Here is a 12,873-nt window from a genome sequence, read left to right as displayed (position 1 = left end):
AATATTAATGTGAGTGAAAGCAAGTATATTTTTAGTTTTTTTTTTTTTTAAATCTCCATTGTCACATCCAGTTACTCATTAAAATAATTCATGTTTATGTTTGGCTCCCCGCTTGCGACTTTGCCGGAGGAGTACAAAAGACCTGCTTCCCGATTTTGATTGTTATTTTCGTTTTCTAGTCAAAACCTTTTTGGGCATTTCCCATGCTACTTCTGCTGAAACACCGGTCACTAAGTTTACTGAACACAAAGAGGTGATTCACAGCAGGATTATTAGATGTGCTTGCTTGAATGAGAGTAATTCTTTCCTCCTGCACTCCTCTTAACATGCTTCTTTTGTTCTGTTTTAAACACATCACAAATGTAGTCAAAGTGATACAATCACTTTTATACTTGCATTTCAGTCAGAGTACTAAAGTTAATGGCTTACACATATTGTGAAATATTATTGTATTAGTCCAATTAAGTCCTAGTCAATGCCCGGATATCTAGACATTTCTGGTCCGAAACCCAAATGAAACAGAAAGAAAAAAAATGGGTGGGTTGCATAAGCAATGGCATCCGTTTTAAAAATGTTCCCAAACCATTAATACGAGTGACTCATGATGGCTTAAGCCAAGTCACAACAACACAAACCCTTGTAGGGTGGTAAATTAAAAACATAACAAAACAAATGACCCTTAGCCAATACCTGCCAATTCCAATGCAGTGTAAATGTACAGCTCTCATTTTGATATTTCGCACTCTTAAAACCTGCACCTCTTTTCATATTGTTAGGAGCTTATCTGAAAGGGAAAGCTTGCTGTCCGAAGTAAAGTCTCTTGCCAAACCATCTGGCGTGCCGCGTTATTTCATTATGCATTTGTTCATAATTTGATCAGTGTGTCATCATTCCATCATCGTAAATATTACTGATTAGGTTATAATGATAACATGAACAGAAGAAGTGACAACATGGCATTTCACAAGAATGTGTTTTAAGATTTGCAATCTATCTAATCCAATCCAATTTACCCTCATCCCAGCGTGGTGATGTGGATTGACTCAAATATTGACGCCTGAGATGATCTGATGTCAGCAGATCTGTGATGAGAGAATTTGTGACTGATGGTGGACAAAAGCAGTGTTCAAAAAGACAACTCATGTTAAAGTCAAGACAACTGGAAACATTCTTGAATTGAATAGCAACATCGAGAGAGAGAGAGAGACAGAGAGAGAGACAGAGAGAGAAGGATTATTTATATATTAGCGCAGTTGAGCGCTTGGGTATTTGTAATATGGCCTTCATGCTAACAGTCCACAGGAACAGGTGGAACTTCTCCCCAGTCATGCAATTATCTCGTATTTTGCTTTCCACTACTAAAAGCAGATGAAGTCAATTTTACCTAAAGACGATTTGGAAAAACAGCAAGTAATTTCCACTTAGGCGCTTATTACATTTTTGAGAATCACAGCTGACAAGGAAGTACACGCGTTTTGCTGTTGGGAGAAATACTGTATTTCTTCTCGGGGAAAGAATGAATGATTTCAGAAGCCGCCGTATATTGCGGGATCATTGTCTCATATGACAGGAAGGATTAAAGACTGAAAAGGTGCAATTACAAATGCTTGTTTTTGCGAGTCAGACAAGCGTCAAATTATTTATTGTGTGTACTATTACTACTGATAGTCTGATTCTCCTTTCTGTCGTCACACTTTCTCACAAATGTGATTTAAATAATCTTACACTATACATTTTTCCCTGTAGACTTTAGTTCCCATGTCAGCCTGTTTTGGTTTTGATCACCTCATGCCAGGTCCCATTTGTATGTGTTTAATCAAACCCGTGTGCCTGCAGATTGTTTTCCACAGCATTGGCAAAGGGTGAAAAGGCTATTTTAGATGTTTGTATTGCTTTAGAATGCGGAATATAACTGGTTGACAGTAACTCTCGCGACAAAGACGATGTAATACTGAGACCAGTACACCAAAAGATAGACTGGACCTACAGGAGAAAGCAGAGCAAGTCATGAGGTGTCAGAAGCAATGAAACAAGTAGACCAACTGGTAAGGTTTTAAGCAACAAAACAACCAACCAAATAAAAAAAATTGTCACACATTATGTGGTTGAGATACAACTGCTTGTGATTATACACCTGGCCAGCAGGTGGTTTCTTGTGCACCTGGAGCTGTGGTTCAAGTGGTTTGATGCCTTATGAGGCTTCATCCAACCATCACTACGTCTTACCCGAAATGATTTAATTAAGAAATAGAGCAAAATAAGTGCATTAGTGCTCTTCCCTTGCTGGGAAAAAAAAAAACACTACAAAGTTGAACTCTGATTGGCTCCTTGCAATCACCTGATTGGCTGGTGCTTTCAACAATTTAATGAGCTTTAATCTGATTGGTTGATGCACGTTAGAAAATCCCAGTGTATCGACCATATCGCGTGCATTAACAGTGAAATAGGTCTGAATCTTAGTCATTTTGGTCATTCTTTTTTTTTCCTCAAGCCAAAGACTCAAGGAAATGACAAGGAAATGAACTAGCCAGTAGAAATGTCCACTGTGTCATGTAAACCTGATGTTGGAGAGAGTGGATGGTGCTGAGGGCAGGCAGATTTGTTTATTGGAGTGTTGAGGGTAAAAGTCACTGGGCCACGCTCAAAGAGGGCACCCCGCTAAATATGCTGCCCACGTGGCCACCTTAACTGAGGTGATGCACTCCATCACCCTATGAACCAATGTTTCCTTTTTTTTTTGCTGTTAAAAGCTGGCTGTTATAGTAGGAATATTGGCTGAGACTGGCCGTTGTTATTTTCATTTCTTCTAAATTTCAGGGTCTGCTGGCTTCAGAATTCAGGTCAGATGAATAATTAGCCGGCAAAGCACAAATCAAAGTATCGCTAATAGAAACTGTCAGTCGTACAGTTAAGTGTGGCTATATTCAGCATGTACTCATTGAACAGAATTTCAATAAATGTATTTTTCCGCTTTTATCCATTGGAATCCACACAGACTAACGGACCATTTATGCAAGACAGTTTTCTACCCGTTTGTTGCGTTTGAGATGAATGTGTTTACTGGAAGAGCTTACAGTTAATAAGCAATAAAGCTAATGGCTATCAATCCTCACATACTGATATAATACATGATAAGTATTGCTGCTTCATCCAGCTTCTAATGGGGACCTGTGAACCAAATGAGAACAAATAGGAAATGGATGAATGCGCTCAGAGGAGGTTTCTTTTTATTAATAATAAATGGCGCTGAACTCACAGAAAATAGTCAATATGTCAGCAATATAGTGATTGATATGTTTATATGCAGTGGGAGAAAAAACATAATTACAGTAAATCTATTGAAACCAAACTTTTAAATGCATCTAAACTTTACCTTAATCTGACAGTATTCAATGTTTTAAAAATTGGTTTAACACCTCTGGATATACAATCCTCTGCCATGTGTACACGAAGATAACTCAAACATCGGAGTCGGCTTTCTGCGGCTGTCTGCAACTAATCACTGACAAAGAGGAAGCAAGCATGATTGCAGCACCAAATGAAAAATTAAGTTTCAAATATAAACAGCATCCTCACTCACAATCTTTACAGTCTGTATATATTACTCGTGAGGAGTCAGTTCAAAAGCTGAAATGAGCAGTTCATAACAAACAAATGTTTTATCACGCGTGACTGGGTTAGCTGCAAATTGGACCCGCTTCATTGTTCCATCTTAGCATACAGCTTCGAAATGTGACAAGTTGTTGTGAACGTACACAGACAGAGACAAAAGCTTGTTGCCTGACAACCTGCAGAAGAAATAAACGGGAAGACAATCTTTGTGTCTCACCCCACATATATTATTGTCCATCAAACACTTTCAAAGGAATTTAGATTGGATTTATCAGGTATTTCATTTTATATTTGATCTAGCTCTCATGTGCACGATTATATTTGCAGTTTCTACATTTCACCTGTGATTAATGATGTCAAGGTCAAACTGTGAGTTCATTAACTCGCTGCCATTGTCATTCTTATGATACCCAAATTCTGACTAAAATACCTTGTTACGGATACTGAGGCAGATACTTCGGCAGACTGACTTTTTACAAGTTTGAAGACACCTAAGATGTACCAAATGTTTTTCTAGAGCACAGGTGTCAAACTCAAGGCCCAGATACGGCCCGCCGCATCATTCATTTTATGTGGCCCGCGAAGACAAATTGTGCATCAAATTCGTGTGTCATTACTAGAATTGCAAATTGTCTTCACTTTTAATAATATTTGACCAGTTTTTACTCGTCTGATTTGAAAACGAGTTATTTGTCAGTTTGTTTTATAGCTTTTACTGTATATAATATGAGGTGCTCATACATTTATTTGGGTTGACAGTCATAATGGCCCTCCGAAAGAAGCTATGACCACAATGCGGCCCGCCAAAAAAATGAGTTTGACACTCCTGTTCTAGAGGTATCATGATTTTTTTTCCCCCAGTCCTGTTTTAAAATAAAACCACCTTTATTAGTCCCACACTGTAGAAATTTGCATCATTTCAGAAGCAATAGTGGATGTAAGAGAAAAAATGCAAGAGTTGATGTGTACAAGAAGCACACACACACACACACACACACACACACACACACACACACACACACACACACACACACACACACACACACACACACACACACGCACACACAACCCTTGTTCGTGTATAAACTATTTGATCTGTCTCGTCCAATGTACCGGTTGTGTACTGCAAGCAGGCAGGAAGAAGCAGCGGAACCTGTCCTTCACACAGCGCAGGTGTAAAAGTCTGCTGCTGAAGAAGATGCACAGTGCTGTCCTTGAGGGTCTGTGTAGGGGTATCTGGCATGGTTGACAGCTTAGCCATCATTCTCTTGTCCTCCACTGTGTCATTTGAGTCTCGGGGCCACCCCAGGACAGAGCTGACCCTCTTTACTTGTTTGTTCAGCATCCTTTTGTTCCTAGCAGATATGCCGCCTGCCCGGCAGACCAACTTCATTGAAAAAGGAAAAAAGGAACGACTCAGAGTTATAAAAGTTCTTCAGTTCATTGTTAGTTTTTTTAAATTAATTCTTTTGAACCTCCGTTCAAAAGCAATTCCTGATTTTTATTGGTTAGTTCAAGTACATTTTTATTTATTAATACTTATGTCAGTTTTATATATTAAAAAAACCTGGATGCATAAATATGCACACCCTCAAAAAATTGCTGATACGGTGTAATTAACAGCGTGTCAGCCATTTTTGGCTTAGATTCAAGTGTGCACTGGTGCACATGCACACTGAAATATTAAAGGGCCCAGGTTGCAATAAAATGAAAATACCTATATCAAGACTTGCTGCGTATAGTAGATAAAGCTGGACCTGCAATGTTATGTATTACTGGTTGAACAGATCGGTCAAAAATTTGTCAATAATATAAATACTTGGGGCACCAATGCAGCTTTATTTATATATTTATATATACTACGTATTATTTTTATTATTATTATTGTTATTATTATTATTATTATTATTAATATTAATATTATTATTATTATTATTATTAATACAATTAAAAGTCAATGCCCTTTAATCAGTATTCAGCCCTCCTGTCAAACAGTGCACACAAGCATCATCATCCCTTCACCCACTCGTAGTTTTTTTTTCCCCCACTCTGCATTGACCTTTCAATGTAGGAGATAATCATGTAGTGATGATGACTGAATTCCAGTGAGTTGCTTTACGATGAATTTTTCCCGTCGTAGTCTCGAAGCAGTCGTGTATTGCCTTTATACTTGCTCCCTCAGTGGCTTCTTTTCAAATAGCCACAACAGATGGTATGCATTTTCCACGGATGAATCACCAAGCTGGGCTGGGTTTTGTGTTGCTGCCCTTGACTAAGCAAAGCATGTGAGCGTGCCCTTCTACCTGAGCTTCAAGAATACACCTGTCACCAAAGTGAATATTAATAAGTGTGTGTTGAATTCATTTTTTTTTCTCTGTTTTTGTTGCTTTCGATAGACTCTGGAGGAGCCCCCTTACTTGACAGTAGGGACTGATGTGAGTGCCAAGTACCGAGGGGCTTTCTGCGAGGCCAAAATTAAGACGGCCAAGCGTCTGGTCAAGGCTAAGGTAAGGAATTGTGTCTTTCATTTTTGTACTTTAATGACGATGCAATGGTCAAACCGTGTTCATTTTGAATGATTTTTCATATTGGACCGACGAGTGATTTAAAGCTATTGCGCTGAATGTCGACACAATGTTTCACTTGCGAGGTGTAGCGCCTCCTGTGGTGTTCATCTGGTTGGAGCAAAGTCCCATTAAGGCCTCAGGCATCCATTTTACACACATCATCCTCACAAGTATGACAGCTCCAATGTTGTTCCCCTATTGGGTTCATGCTTTGCTGATGAAGGCTTTGCAAAATAGGCGCTGTACTGTATCATTCCCCCAGTAGGGCTGAGCATCTGGTTAATACAATAGAGGAGGGGCTGCTCACTTGTCTGTCCTACAATGGAGGCATAATGGATTATACTACTGGGCAGCAACCAGCAGAAGGCCAACTACGGCAATTCAGACCCAACTATAGTCTGCTGCCCATATGGTCCGTATGTGCTACGATCCGCTAGTAAGCATGTAATACTGCAAATGGGTGAAGTTATTGATGCAATGCTACTCAAACCTGCACCATTGGAACATTAGGCGTGAGTGTGCTTGCTGTACTTATTGTAACTTTCCTGTCCTCACATGGTCTCTGATTTGAAAACAGGTGGGATTTGTGTTTAATACCGTCGGCATAAATTTACATTTGAGGAGAGGATTTTATTCAAATGGCTCTCCTTAGACACCTCGATGCCTGTGGTCACAACACTTTGGTGTAAAATAAAACAAATGAGGCGATAACAGTTCATGTGTGAGGGTTTGCATGTTAATTGACTGAATGCATGATTTGTTTTTGCTTGATTCTAAAGTCAACATGCTTCGTTAACGTGCGAGCACGCGTCAATGTTCGACTCTAATGAGTTCCAACTTCTTTCATTAATCTCTCTCTGCTTGTTTAACAAGGTGATGCTTGCAGCATCTGGCATGAGGTCCTATGAGTGATTCGAGTGAAAGATTTGTGTGACATTCATTTTTTACGATGCTGCTCTGCTCTTGACGACTAGTAAAAAGTCAATTATTCCCACACTGATTTTACCTGCTGTGAAAAGATAAGTACAGCACATGCACTGTGAGCAAGGACAGAGCCTGCAGCACTGTGCTGAACTTAAGGTCCCCATTTATTATGCTGCGTTTTCAGCCTTTGTCAGTAGGCATGTCGCGGAATATAAATGCACTGAATTTAGTCATATTAACTTAATAGACATTTCGTAAGCATTTTTTTCCTGGGCTGTGGATGAGAATATAAATGACACAATAGCACGAGTGAAATTGCCCTTATTAATATGAACTTTTGAGCTTGGTTGAAAAGTAAGCTGAGCATGCTGAATGTTCAGTCATTTTCAAATTAAGAAAAATAAATCTAGGCGGCATGGTGGAGCACGTCCGCCTCGCAGTTCAGAAGTGTGGGGTTCGGTTCCAGTAGAGGCAAAACATGTGGAGTCAAATGTGCACACATGAAGCAGTTCACTGAACATTCAGTGTTCACACAGCTGATCCCACTTTTATCCAAAGTTACATTGCAAACTCGGGATATAAAAAAGTCTTTATGTCTTTTTGCGTACTACTACCAGATGACGCTGACACTGCCATTCACAGTGACGGACTTTATTTGAGCCAAAGGTGTCAGTAGGAAGTAATACCAGCTTGTGAAAGGAGTCAGGTGTTATTGATCTTCTTTCTGTCTGCGGAGAGAGGGGGGCCCCATGCCCTTCCAGGTGCTAAAAGGACTTCCCGTGTTACGGGAGAAGGAATGTGATTCTCTCCATATCTGATGAAATGCAGCCTGCTGGAAGCTTTTCCTTCCTTTCTCTTGCTTCCTGTTGCATGACTGTGCTTCAATATCATATGTTTCTTTGATTTGTTGGCTTGATCCTTCCCTCCCAGACAGACTTTGGGAATATTGTGAATTTTTTATTTTATTTTTTATTATATTTTTATTTTATTTTTTTACATACTACACTTGTCAGTCCAAAGAAATCACGTGTGCACATTTTTATGGATCACTATGTCTTAAGTAAAGCATTGCTTTGTTCTCTTTTATCTCCCTGATTGTTTTATTTTTGCAGTGGTGGTTTAGTGGTTTTTTTTCAAGCGTGACTCTACAAACCATTCTGCTGCAGAGGTGATCGACACCAAGTATGAGAATGTGAAAGGATTTTTTAAAACGCGCATTAACTGATACGAGTTGAGCTTGACAAAATTTGTTGTCACTAGTTCTCCATCAGAAAAAAAAGAATAATCAATAGCTAATTGGTCCAAGAGTTTTAGACGTTTCATCCGTGTCATATCAGTAATTAGATCTTCTATACCGTTTGAATGACAATCTAGTGAGAACTCTGATTAACTTCTGCTGAATATATTTCTTCGATATCATGTGTAAGAATTCAGATGAGCATCAACTGCATCATTCCAGTCAGTGCATATGAGTCTGTCCAACAGATTTTCTGCTCCTGGCAGCTTCTACATGTTCACAGTATGCTGGGGTTGCACCTTTTGGTCTCAGTGTTAGAAGATGCATGATCAAATTATGATCTACTGTGGCTCACTTAGCAGAACCTGCAGATGCAGTGAAACGTTGTGTAGTTGTGGGGGTTGTCTGTGACATTCTGAGCTCCAATCGGCAACAGTTGGCCCCAGCAGATGTAGCCGTGGTGTACAGTTGTTCACGTTACAGCAGGAGTAGAAAATTCTCACACATGACTCTTGAATCTTTACCTCAACATTTTACTCATCACAGCCGTCGTATCCAAGACAATACAATATAGTGCAATGCAAGTAACACAAGGGAAATGTTGACACTGAAAGAATGTTCTGATGTGACTGTTTGGGATTGATTCTCCATTTGTTTTGCTGTCTGTCCTCTTTTTCATCTCCCTACGCCCTCAGGTGACCTTTAAATCAGATCTCTCTACAGCTGAGGTCCATGATGAAAGCATCAAAGGACCACTAAAGGTGAGATGGGTTCAATAAAGAAGCTGGCTTGTCTCAAAACATCATGTATTGCTCTATAATTTGTATGTTTTCTTTGGAATTCAAAAAACATGGCATTATGTATTTCCAATTTGAATTCCCAAAGCCAGAGTCTCATGTCAAACATGGCTTTGTTATTTAATTCCAGTAAATGACAATCATTATAGCATTCTTAATAGCTTCCCATTCCCATCAAAACATAAAAAAGGTTTGTTGGGTTAATCAGCCAATAATCAGCAATGTTTTGGCCCTACAGGTGGGTGCTATTGTAGAAGTCAAGAGCCAAGATGGTGTTTACCAGGAGGCCACAATCAATAAGCTGACCGACGCAAGTATCTACACCGTTGGTGAGTCATAATCATGAAAGCAAGTCAGAGCAGTTGAAACAGTATCTATTTACTATTTTTCAAAAAGCATCGTAGCTTTACTTAAGACTTATGAACGCTTGCCTCTTTGTATCCAGCTCAGATAGACACTCTTATTGGTCTACTTTTGATCTGAGTCATGTCCCGAGGGACACGTCTGGCCATTTTTACATGCTTACGGCTGCTCTTATGCTCTATTAACTGTTAGCCAATTGTCTCTATTTGTTTATCAGCGCTGAGATAACTGTTAGTCAATTGTCTCTATTTGTTTCTCAGCGCTGAGCAGAGTAATGTGCAGCAAGAGTTTCTGCTTAATCCGATGAAACAAAAAAACGAAGTAAAACAGAAATGCCAAATGTAGGATGTGGTGTTAAGAAAACAATTACCATAATTACTAGTCTGAAGGAGAGAGTTATTTCTCTTTGTGCAGCATGAGTATTGTTTCATGGCGTGAAATAATGCGGGCAACCATATCTAAGTTGCTCTCAAAAAAAATTCGGTATTGCACAATTGAACAAAGTGGACTTAAAGTGATTGATTGACATTATGTTCTTTCTGCTGTTGTAAGCTGTAACCAGCGCAACAGCCTCTTTTGCCGCTGCCTGTTAGTTAAGAGTGCCCTCGGGTCTTGGCTGTTGTGTGCAGGCGTGTGTGTGTGTGTTTCTCACGTTCTTGCTTTTCATTCATTTGCAGGAGAAGAATTGTATGTCACTGCTGTAGATAATTGCTAAGCTCATTTAAGGAAAAAATGACTCATATGTACTTGTATAAACAAGTCTTAAACAGTCGTATGCATATTTTTGTGTATTGTTCTACAGGGGTTCCTGATACAGCAACGCCCTAAAGTTTGTCTTTTTCATTGTCACCCCTACAGTGTTTGACGATGGCGATGAGAAGACTTTAAGGCGTTCCTCCCTCTGCCTTAAAGGCGCCCGTCACTTTGCGGAGAGTGAGGCGAGTAACATGTCTCGCACCTATCACCAAAACTATCTAAGGACATGAAACTTGTCATGGGTTTTTTCCTCTCTACTTTCTTTCTTTCCCGTACTTAAAGACCCAGCACCAATTAAGTGTTTAGTTATTTACTGCTGCTGAGATGTTCAGCTCAGGGATGGATGGATGGATTGTTCACATCTCCCCCTCGGGAATTGAACTCTTGTCACTTAATGCCGTTAAAGTGTGCCAACTGTCTCTTTGCTGTGGTTTGTTGCCTCTGCAGACTCTGGACAGACTCCCTCTCACCAATCCCGAGCACTTCGGCACACCCGTCATCGGTAAAAAGGGTAACAGGGGCCGACGGTCCAATCCAATGTGAGTATAGACCTTTCCTCATTTGACATTATGTAAGCGTCAGTCATTCAAACCATGGCAGAGGTTTGCAATGCAGATGCAAATGATGAGCAATGTTCCCTGCCAACTCACATTCTTGAGAAAAAGGCGCCCCTGTTCTGTGTATCGTGATAGCAAAGGCTTGCTCTCATTTCCATTTCTTTCGAAAAACCTCCCGAGGCCTACAGCAGGAAACCCCACACAGTTTTGGGTGGGTGTGTTACGTTTTGATATGCTCACTCCAGACTGCAGTTTTCATGTGGGAATAGAAACTGCTTCAGGGCTTTGGCAATGGACATCGCTGCGATTATAAAGAGGACGCTCCACTTAATAATCTCATTCTGACACCACTGCTAATGGCACTGATGTAATATTGACTTGGAAGAGTCCCAGCTCCACATTAGCACATCTCGCTTGTCTTCCTCTTCGCTAAAATATTTTCATAAACATCAACAATGCGGCCTGAAAAGACATTTCTGACTAAATCTGAAAAACATTATTTTCAGATCATGCACGTCCACACTTTTTCCACTATCTACACTTTAATGTTCGATATCAATGCTTCGACTGACAGTAAATGTGTTATGATTTGTTTAAAGTCGGATAACACAAGGACTCAATATAGGTTAAAACTCACCGTTATAATTTGTTTCAAGTAGGATAACGGCAAGGACTAGGTTAAAGCTCACCGAAATACATTTCGTGTTGTTTGTTTAACAATGCTGTTGCTGAGCGACTAATGGATAACTGGTGTTTCTACATTTATGTGTATATACTCAGGTCAAATAAAATTGATAAAACCTCTGACTGACTGATACTAAAATGACTCATTGCTAAACATAAACGAGCAGACCCCGAACAGATTTGTTACAAAGTACTCAAATGTGGGCCACTGATACATTTTTTATTTGGATAAAGACCTTGAGACAGCATGTAATCTTCAAGGGGGGTCCCCATCATACTTGACGTAAATAGAAAACAGCCAACAGCACAACAGAACATGAATCGAGACAAACTAAAACAAAATAAATACAGTAAAGAAGATCATCAAACCTTAACAACCATAATTGTCAGTTGTCTTCTAAGAACTTCATTCTTGCAGTTGAAGAAAAAAAATGAGTACAAACTAATGAAAATTCAATTTTTTAGAAATTATGTTTTGATTAAAAATATCAAAATCACAATAAGTTAGCCACGGGTAAATGAGTCATCAATGCCAACATAAAGTTACATTTTGGTCATGTGTTCAGTTTGTTCAATGGATAAAATTACTTTTGTCTGCCAGTTGCCTACTGTGCTCATTTGTTGAGTACTATTTATTTACTGTTCCACAGGTGTCACTGTTAACTAAACCTGTCCTGCAACAGTATTAATCATACAAGGATCTCATAAACTGCAGTTTCCCTTCAGTTGTTTATGTCTTTTGTTTCTGTGGTGTCAGAGTAGAAGTTGTAATAACAGCCAGCCACATTTACTGGTATTAAGTCATGCCAGACGGCGTGTGTGCGTTCACATCTTGCATTAGCAGAGCAGGCCGAGTGATGCATAACGAAAGGGTGGAGGGAGGATCTGTTTGCTTGCTGGTACTGCCTGTATGATCACATTTAGAGGCATGTCAAGGCTGACTGAGCTGGCTCATCTATACAAAAATACCAATGACTAAATAGTAAGGGAGCTATTTTCCACTAAATACCATTAAAAGGCTCTTATCAGTGCCACAATAGAATTTGTTTTCATTACATCACTTTGTTTGGTACACATAAACAAGGAATGCGGCATGTACTTAAAGAAGAAGTCACATTACCCAAATGTTGGTGTCAGTTTAGGTCAAATGCGCTCATTTTATTAATTTAAATTTTTGGGGTGTTCTGCCTTTGAAAGGTGGAAACTGCCCTTTTTTTCCCCCCCAAAACACTTTCTAAGCGACCGCTGACTTTTGAACTGTATTGTACAGTGTTAGCAAATTTTATTTTGAAATCAGGAGTCATGAAAACTTGTGGCACGCTGAGATCTACCTTTGTGTTTATGGCAAAATGAAAAGAAAAATCCTATTTCGCAAG

At 39.5% G+C, this 12,873-nt stretch overlaps 1 protein-coding gene across 3 annotated transcripts in view; it reads left to right on the top strand.

Moving 5' to 3' along the window:
* The window catches only part of arid4b (AT-rich interaction domain 4B), a 30,791-nt gene that overhangs the window by 4,819 nt on the left and 13,099 nt on the right, over window positions 1-12,873 (top strand). For all 3 annotated transcript variants that reach the window (XM_037270911.1, XM_037270912.1, XM_037270913.1), the window contains exons 3-7: window positions 6,009-6,119; window positions 9,036-9,101; window positions 9,376-9,466; window positions 10,359-10,438; window positions 10,704-10,795. In XM_037270911.1, coding sequence (XP_037126806.1) covers window positions 6,009-6,119; window positions 9,036-9,101; window positions 9,376-9,466; window positions 10,359-10,438; window positions 10,704-10,795 — 440 coding nt within the window. The remainder of the gene's footprint in view (window positions 1-6,008; window positions 6,120-9,035; window positions 9,102-9,375; window positions 9,467-10,358; window positions 10,439-10,703; window positions 10,796-12,873) is intronic.

Source organism: Syngnathus acus, chromosome 15, assembly GCF_901709675.1.
Source record: "Syngnathus acus chromosome 15, fSynAcu1.2, whole genome shotgun sequence".
NCBI lineage: Eukaryota > Metazoa > Chordata > Actinopteri > Syngnathiformes > Syngnathidae > Syngnathus > Syngnathus acus.
This window is presented reverse-complemented; position numbering and strand designations above follow the sequence as displayed.